This window comes from Lagopus leucura, unplaced genomic scaffold (genome assembly GCF_019238085.1).
Source record: "Lagopus leucura isolate 7727_CA_CO unplaced genomic scaffold, USGS_WTPT01 Super-Scaffold_100004, whole genome shotgun sequence".
Classification (NCBI taxonomy): domain Eukaryota; kingdom Metazoa; phylum Chordata; class Aves; order Galliformes; family Phasianidae; genus Lagopus; species Lagopus leucura.
Genome location: NW_024962264.1, coordinates 29,251,497 through 29,260,701, shown reverse-complemented (window position 1 = coordinate 29,260,701; position 9,205 = coordinate 29,251,497). Strand labels below are relative to the sequence as shown.

Genomic DNA, 9,205 nt, shown 5'->3' with positions numbered 1-9,205 from the left:
CCTCTACAGTGAATGGATAGAGATAGGCAAGTCCAAAAAGAAACAGATCCCATCTTTCACTGACACTGATCTTATGATGAGACAAAACGCTTCACAGTGGGATCATTTTCTGCTGTAGCAAAGAGAGCCTATGGATCCTTGAAAGAAAACTGAGTTTGCGTTTTTCATCAATGACTACAAGGAGCCCTCAACCTGATCTTTTCTATCTGAGCCTTCATGAGCACACAAGTGACTTTCAAGCAAATCACAACCTCCTATGCAAAGATATGCCCAAAGAGACTCCAGTCCTGAGTGTGTACAAGTGCCCAAAATATCTGCCCTGATCAAATCAGGTTTGCAATCTTTCTAGGGCATTGAAGTTAAAATATACTTTGCTTTACTATGACTTGTGCATTTAAGGCAGATCCAAGTCCAAGCACATCCCCTTTTTCCCTGTGAGTAGCAGCTTTCTTATTTCAATTCATTCCTTCCCCCACAGCCTTCATTTTTGCATGGATTTTCTTACTGCCCACTGTTGGACATTTTTATTATTAGGAACCAACAGTTTTACGCTACCTGGTATTTTTTGTCCTGCAAAAAAGGTTTTGTACCTGGCCCCATGCTGCAGCCTTCTGCAGGGTAGAGTACGTGTTCCTTGGGGTGTTTGACTGTCTGAGTGCGTATGAGATCCTGAAAGAGCCATGCCAAGGTAAATATCCCATCGCGGGCCAGCAGCCAATGTACTGAAGTAACTCATTGCACTGGGACAGAGCCAGGAGTGGCAGCAGGGCTTCTGCCTTGGAGCAGGAGTTGGAACCCAGAGTGGGATTTCCTCAAACACTGCGAAACATTATGCGCTCTTTGCCTCATTTCCTGGGGTAGCTGCAGGAGTTGGAGGCCTATGGAAAAAAAGGATGTTCATTGCTTCCATGCTTGTTTCTGTTGAATCACTGTTGAAATCTAGAGGGGGGTCTGTGAGCTTTCCATCCCCCAGAGAGGTTGGTACCCCTCTGTATGTCCAGAAGGGATGAGGGAGGGCTGATGGTCATATAGACAAATGGATGCATCCTTTCTGGATGGTAGAAAGTCAAGCTGCCTGCTACCCCTCACCCTGGGGCAGCCCAAAATAACCTCTTCTGTGTCAGCCAGGCTTTCCTCCTGATCGTGACAAAAATTATTCCAAAATTAGCTTCTCCCTCAGTATTTTGACATGAGGCAACACCAGATTAAAATTACTTCAGAGTTACCCTCTTGGCCTTGTCGTGAACAAAACTCTCCTCTGTTTGGTGCAAGCATTGGGACCTGGCTCACAGGCAGCACTGCTAATTGTGAAATTTCTGACAACTGCCAGCATTGCAACAGCACCAGGCACCACCATGGACATTGTACATCACTGCTGATGATTTGAGAGGGGGCAGAAAGCTGTGGAGGGGGTGTCCTGTGGCAGTGGGTCCTCAGGGAATGGTGTTACGTCAGCCACCCCCCAGGTTTACAATACTCGCCCTTGAGCCTTGGCCCCACAGCCCACTGCAGTGTGGGCACGTTGCACAATGCCCCAGTCCCACTTCCCTTCTCCTGTCTGGCAGTTAGGATCTGAGCTCCTGACAGCAAGGAGGAAATGCTCCAACTAGCCCTGTGGGAACTCGAGGGGTGGCAGGACCAGGAGTCCTTACTGAGCCCTGCACTTTGAACAAAGACCAGGTGAGATCTTTGGGGACACAGGGAACCTTCTCGCAGAGGCATCCATCAGGGATGGGGCATGTTCTCCCCAGGGAGAAGCTTCTTCCCCACATTATGCAGCAAGCAGGGAAGGGGAAGATTGCTCTTCCTTGTCCCCCAACAAGCCAGGAGGGCTGGAAAGCTATGGGGAAATCAGTAAGACCACTGTGCAAGGGCTCAGTGCAAAGCTAAATATAGTTATTATCTCTGCTCCCAAAAGATAAGAGCTTGTGTCCACAGCCTGCCACAATGCCCTGCCCCGGCTTCCACCTACCTTTGCTTCAGAGGCAAACAGCAGGCAGCAGCTGTGAAGCAATTTGCCCTGCTCAAGGCAAACAGAGCTTCTATCACGCGGCAGAAACGCACCCAGAGCCACTGTGCTGAGCCAGGCCACGGTAGCCCTGCCTGGAGATGGCTGTGCAGACCCATGGGCCTTCTGGGGTCTCTGTCCATTGGCCTCGGGCAAATCCTTGCTACCCTGCATCCCTGCCACAGACCTTGTCACTAATCAGCTCTGCTGAAATTCCACAGTGCCACTGGCAGGTAAAACACTAATCTACATCTCCAAGGGTCCTGCAGTAGATTTCTCTCCCCAGCTTCCTTAGATCTTATCACTGCGTTTATCTAAAAGCAGGAACCAAGAGGCTAAAACAATGGTCTTTCCCCTCCACACAACCCTTTTGCATTGCTTTGCATTGCAGAGCAGCTAGTCGATTAAGCGGCAGCTTTACAGCAGGAAGTCTCTGGGTTTAACAATAGCCATGCGTGCTTCCACCGGGTAATTAAAAACAAATGTCGGCACTTCAGTACCGCCTTTATGCTCCGCGAGGGAGGTGGGAGAGCTGCACTGCTCGCATTGGCGCGCTCGGAAGCCAGATGTGGCCAACAAGAGGCTGCTACTCCCAGCCTTGTCACCATTCCCAACTCACAGGAGGGAGGAGGAGGTGTTGCTGCTGGAGTGTTGAGCTGCCCAACTCCAGAGCTGGAAACACTGTCCTGTGTCTGCCCGCTGCCTTGGCACGGCCTTCTGGGCCGCTTGGGTCCCACAGGTGGTTGTTCCTAACATTGTCTCAGTCATTGCCTCTTACAAAGAGACAGCTTTCTCGTGTCTGTGAGAAGCTCAGTTTTTCCACTCCATGCTCTAAATCTTGTCAGGAAATGGGATTTGGGAACGTCTCCTGGGATTTCTGCCCCAGAGCTGCAGTCATGGGATGGAACGTGTGAGTAACCCTCATCCCACCCCACCCCTCTGTGCACACCGAACACCCTGTTGAGGAGCTCAGTCCCCTGAGAAGGACTCAGGCCATTCCTGTCACCTCTGTCTGCTTGTTGGCGGCAAAGCCCCCCGGGATCGCACCAGTTTCACACCTGAGAGGATCACAACGCCTGCTCAGGCACAGTAAGCTCTCCCAGGAGATCCCTGGGAGCCAACGGGCTGTTCGAAACCCCTCGACGATCGCCCCGCACAGCAGCCCTTCAGCCCTGCCCAGCGAGCACAGCCCCGCAGCCGCGGACGACACTGCCATCCAGCCCCGTCGCCGCTGAGGCGGAAGGCCCCGCGCTGCCCATTGGCTGCCCGCCGCTCTACCAGCGTGCTTATTGGCCGGCAGGAAGGGAGGGCGGGGCGGGCGGCGCCCTTAAGGGTCCGGAGCGAGGCCGCCCCGTCGGTGGCGGTGGTTCGGGGTAGGCGGGGTGTGAGCGGGCCGATGCGCTGCGTCAGGTATAGGCTGCCTGGGGGCCGGCACGGTGCTCTAGGGGCTTCGCGCAGGGAAGATGTCACGGGAGGTATCCCATAGGAGTGGCGGGCGTTTGGGCTGTGTCACAGGAACAGCTTGTGGGGTCGGGGTGGCAGAGGGGCCGGCAGCCAGATGCTTGGCGTGGGGTGAGCGGGGGCTGCCTGATGCGGGGCTGGGCTCAGCTGCCGGGAGCGATTGCTTTGCTCTGAGCTGCTTTCCGTTCCTAAAGTAAGGGAAGGAAGAGTGAGTGCAGGGGGGTACTGGGTGGAACCCAGCCTTCCCCTTCTGAAACGGTCTGCCCTGCTTGCTCCCTTTCCTGCTGCAGCTCTCGGTGCTGCCTTCGTGCTCCTATCTCCGAAGTGGGGAGCTCAAGGCAGCAGCCCTGATGGGGGAGGCTGCTGTGGTTGTGACTCGAGGGCCAGCAGGCTTTGAGAGCAGAAAGGAGAGATCTGGGTGTGAAATGAGCTGAAACTTATGAATGCAAGTGCTGAATCCTATTATAGGAAGGTGAAGCTCTTCCTCAAGTTGGAAGATGCTTCAAGTCATGCAAATCGGGCAGGATGCTTCTTGCCTCTTAATGTCAAACACTGGGAGTTACTGAGGCTTACAAAGGTACCTGAGTGCTCAGTGGGAGTTCAGGTGGATGGCTGCTGCTGGGAAGGGATGCATGTTAAGCTGGCCTTGGTGGGAAGCTGTGTTGTTTTAAAGGAGGAAATGACCTGTATAAAGTATGTGAGAAAGTCGGTGAAACCAGGAAGAGCTAAACAGCTTGGTGTTGGCAGACAGGTGGATCCGCTGTCTGTCCTTGTGCAGGTGCCCTTGAGCTTCAAAGAGGGCTCAGGAAAGAAACAGGAGGTAGCTGGTGGGTGTGTTGGGAAGCAAGCCTTTGTCCGTGCATGGTGAATTAATCAAGTGTTACTGCTGAAGGGATGCTATGGAGGGCTGCTCGGAGCTGCCCTGTTGGTGTTGCAGGGTGGGAAAGTAAAGCACGGACTTGGAGAGAGTAGCTCTGTTGCTTTGTCTTGGCACGGGGACAGCTATCAAGTACTATAGCTGGCTGTGTGTGGCTTTGGCAGCACGAGCTCTTGTGCATTGTGCGGTCAGCTGCTGCAGCTCTCACAGTGAGACCAGCTTTGGAACATGGTCTGCAGCCAAACAGAGAATTTAATTAAGGAAGTAGTCTGACTTCAAGATGTGGATACGCGGAGGGATGGTGCTGTATCACTGGGGGCTGGATGCTAGAGGAGGAGATGCTGTGGTGGAGAGACACAGTCTGCTCCTCTGGGGGAAGGGCCTGTTTCCAAAGCCTCTGTCAGCCTTGAGTATATCACACAACTTGCCTGTGCTAGCTATGCTGATAATTCTCTAAGTAGGTTAAGATGTGCACTCTGCAATGGAGGTAAAAACCTTCTGGCCTGCCTGATATCTGTTTTTAAAATACCATAGAGGGAAGCAAGTTGTTCTTCTATAGGTGCAGAGCAAGATGAACATCAGCAGGACCAAGCCATGGATTTTTGGTTAGGTCAGAAGTGTTCCAGAGCCTGCTATTGCAAGCTTAGAAGGGCAGTGCCTGCATGTACCTTAACAGGGTGACTCTCTTTAGCAAACAATGGGAAGTCAACTTGCCCTTCAAGAGATGCAACAGGCTATAGTTGAGCCACAGCACTGTGGTGGCGTACTTCCCAACACATCTGTAAGTCATGCAAGTACTGGCCTCTTACAGAGCTTGAGGGACTTGGGGAGTGATGGAGGCTAAGCTTGTTTAGGATGGATGGGGAGAAGTGTAGCAACTATCTGACAAGTCATTGAAATGCTTCTCTGACATAAACTGCCCCTTCTTTTGATCTTTCAGTGCAATAGACTGTTTTCCTCACAAACAAGCAATGGCTGTGGATGTAGCAATGCAGCTGTACCTGTGCTCCTCACCCTTGCGAAGAGAGAGGTGTGCCTGCAAAATTGCCCCAAAGCCAAACAAGCCATTGCGGCCGTGCATCCAGCTGAACAGCAAGACGGTACTGACTGGACCAGAAGAGGCAGAAAACTCCTTCACGCACAACAAGGTGAAGAAGAAGGTGTCATTTGCGGATAGCAGAGGCTTTGCTCTGACAATGGTGAAGGTGTTCTCAGAGTTTGATGATCCTCTAGATATTCCTTTCAACATCACTGAACTGATTGACAACATTGTGAGTCTGACGACAGTAGAGAGGGACAGCTTTGTCCTGGACTTTGTTCAGCCCTCTGCAGACTACCTGGACTTCAGAAACCGTCTTCAGACAGACTGCGTGTGCCTTGAAAACTGTATGTTAAAGGAGCGGTCTGTTGTGGGCACAGTGAAAGTGAGGAATCTGGCTTTTGAAAAGTCTGTAAAGATCAGGATGACATTTGACACCTGGAAAAACTTTGTAGATTACCCGTGCCAATATGTCAAGGATACGTATGGAGGATCAGATCGGGACACGTTTTCTTTTGACATCAGCTTGCCAGATGGAATTCAATCCCATGAAAGAGTTGAGTTTGCCATCTCCTTTGAGTGCAATGGCAAGGTGTACTGGGACAGCAACAGGGGCACAAATTACAGAATCATACGCTCAGAACTGAAGTCTGCCCAGGAAGCCCTCCGCCCCCCGTGCAGCCCTGACTTCAGCAGTGCCTTCGACCAGTTTGGGAGTCCTCGGTGTGCCTATGGCCTGTTTGCTGAGTGGCCAAGCTATTCAGGATACGAAAAGCTGGGGCCCTACTACTGACCTAAGGACCTAATGGTCTGATTGACTGTTGGTGGTGTCTGCAGGTGTGGTAGCCCTCCTGAACACGAGGTGTGTGGAAAGGTGGAAGAAGTGAGGCTCCGTGTAGCTCTGCGTAAGCCTCCCATCAAAAAAAGAATTGCAGTACTCTGCTGGCAGTTGGCTTATAATCAGGGATGCATCTCCATAAAGGGCTGCCTTCCCTGTCTCAAGTCAGATAGCTGGCTCTCCCGATGATCAAAAGAAAAGGAGATGTTGCTTGCCTGCCTGTTCAGTGCTGCTAGTCCTTCCTCTTCTGTAAAGCTGCTAGTCTCCAGGGAAACACTACAGTGCTTGGGTTGTCTGCTGAAGCTATGTAGTGGTGGCTGGTTTGTGTTGCTTGCTAGTGTTAAAGGATTTTGGTGATGGTTTTTTCTTTTTTTTTTTTTCCAAAATATGTTCTAGTATTTTTAAGTGTGCAGTACTTCAACATCAGCAGCAGGACTCTCCTGAAGGGTTGGCCTGTGCCTGTCAGGAAATGTTGAAGTGATTGGCTTATGGGGAGCAGCCATCTTCTTGTGCACTTCCTTGTGTGAAGCCCTTTCTGCTTGAGGCAGGAAGGATATTTTGGAAGTGAGAATACAACTGTGATAAGATGTAACCCCACAGCCTGCTGTATTAGGGGACATATGTGCCTGTGGGGGAGAATCTGATATGCTTAGTCACCAGTTGTTTTATCAGCTGATCTTGAAAAGCTTTCATCATATGCTTGGTTGGTGTTACCAAAAATAGAGGTTAGCTGTAGCTGCATGGTGCTTGTAAAGCATCTGTAGGCTGACAGCCTTGACTGCCTTCTTTAAAACCTTCCTCTCTTTTAATTGCAAGTGACCAGTGATGCTTTTGTCCCTTGATGGACACTTGAATCAGCTGCTGGACTTGCTGGGCTTTGGCACAATGCCCATGCAAGCAGCTTTTCTCAGGTGTTGTGGGAGCTAAACACACAGCAGTGTCATGCTGAGAGAAGGTGGCTGTCATGCACCTACTGTGATGGAAGTGCCTTGGCTGATAAAGTGCTGGGATCACGTGCACCATCAGTGGTTTGAGATAAACAGGCTTTGGAATTGATGTTGCTTTTTTAATTTAAAAAAAAAAAAGTGCAGTGGTTTATTACTCCATGCCTTGAACTGCTTGGCAGCAGATGGAGTGGCACTGCTCATGTGCAAGGATGTTGTGGCTGTACTGAAGAACATCAATATGCTGTGCTTCCCTCGCTGCTGTAGCAGTTGCTGCCACTTCAACCTGGGAATGTCTAAGCTTTGTTTTGCTCTTGCCTTAAGAAGTGGCTCACCCCACCAATGCAGAGGAATGTGATACTTGGGATTACTCTGCCACCTCCAGATGTGGAACAAATCACCAATGTGAGCCATCTCTTTTGAAATGAGATAGCTGCGCTGAGATGAGGTAGCCAGCTTGTTCAGTGCCAAACAGCCTTGCAAAGCTGCTTGCATGGTAGCTGAGCAGGAAAATGTAATCCCTCAGTCAAAGGGAGGGTTCTGAATATTCTGTAGGAGTAGAGGTTAAGGGAGTCTTCCTAGTGCATAAGCTTTATAAATTTGTGGGTGCCTATGTAGCATTTAGATTGGCTGGAGAGATGCAGTGGGCTAGACTACTTGATAAGCTTTTAAATCTAGCTTTTAGATCTGGAGACTGCTGTATAAAGTACTGAAGCTGTTTTACCCGAACTTAGAAGGGATACTATAATCACTCTTGAATGCTGAAAAGGATGAAAGAGCTTGTGAGAAGAATAGCCTTCAGCTGCTGCTTTTTTCTAAACCTGACATTGATGCTTGTTGTCACTCTGTCTGATTTCTAATTCCAGGTGATAAATCTGCTAGCTCAGAGCTCATTAGCTTTGGTTCAAACAGCTTCCTGAGTCAGCCCTTATCTGCTATGGTCTCTTGTGAAGGGACTGTTGCCCAGCTTGGCTTGAACCCATTTTTAAACTGAAGTTTGAGTGACACTGATTTCTTTTTTTTTTGTTTGTTTGGATTTAGTGAATGGTGTTAGTGCTGTAAGACACTGTAGAGAAGCTGTGCTCTCCTGGCATGCTCCAATGCTGGGGAGGGCTGCTCGTGGGCCGAAACAAGGCATGTGTCTGGGGTGCTGTGGATGGTGGATCTCCTTATGGAGCCTGTTTTTTCAGGCTGTGGAAGCGGTGTGCATAAGGGAAGAGCATGGAAGATAAACTAGAACAGCTATACCGTAAGTTAAAGCTAGGCTGGGAACTATTTGACCAATAGTAGTTTAAAAATACTACTTGTGGCCTTTTCCCTTTTTCCATTGTCAATGTGAACATAGAAGTAAGGGGTTGCTCTCCCCACTCTATGCCTGGAAGTGCCTTGTGGGTTCTTTTGCATGTTTGTTTTTAAAAAGGTTTTTGTACACAGCCTTCTAGTGGAAAATGCACTTTATAATTGCAATATAATAAGTCTTTTAATACCACGGCTCTGTTTTTATCTGATTGTTAAAATAAAGGTGGAACAATGCTGGTTGTGTACCTTCCTATCCTATTTAAATACCCATGAGGGTGGGGAGGTGGCTTGGACTCAGGAGGTGAGCTTCCTGCAAGTAGCACTGGCAGGAGCACGCACCTGCATTGGATTCTGCTGCTGAAAGCAGGGAAGAGTAGCCTATTCACACAGTTCTTCTGCCAGGATAAATGTTTCCAGAGTCTCTGCAGTGCAGGGGAAGAAGGAGAGAAGCGAGGCCCTTGTCTGGGCAGTGGTTTTTCAGGTTTTTCTGCATTTATTTCAGGTTTGCCTCTGTTAGAGCACAGTCCTCCCCCCTACCTAGCCTGGGATCTCTGCATCACAAAAAACAAGCATCTTGATGAGGTGAGGCTTTAAAGCTGCTTCCTGCTGCAGGGGAGTCAGAAATCCATGCCACAGGAAACTTCCCTTCTGCAGGAGAGGAGCAATTCTTGTGGAAATACCAGCAAGGCCCAAGTTTCACCCATCTTTCACTAGGTTCAGTGACATGCTGAATTTCAAG

The 9,205-nt window shown here is 49.8% G+C and overlaps 1 protein-coding gene across 2 annotated transcripts; it reads left to right on the top strand.

Moving 5' to 3' along the window:
* Nucleotides 1–3,358: 3,358 nt before the first annotated feature.
* On the top strand, nt 3,359–8,700 carry PPP1R3B (protein phosphatase 1 regulatory subunit 3B). Of its 2 annotated transcripts, none has more exons than XM_042871971.1 (2): nt 3,359–3,418; nt 5,287–8,700. In XM_042871971.1, exons 1-2 carry the CDS (start codon nt 3,405–3,407, stop codon nt 6,176–6,178), a joined length of 906 nt encoding a protein of 301 aa, XP_042727905.1. In that variant the 5' UTR covers nt 3,359–3,404; the 3' UTR covers nt 6,179–8,700. The 2 variants fall into 2 exon arrangements, with proteins under 2 accessions (XP_042727905.1, XP_042727906.1); XM_042871972.1 differs by having other exon boundaries at nt 3,404–3,483.
* Nucleotides 8,701–9,205: the final 505 nt, after the last annotated feature.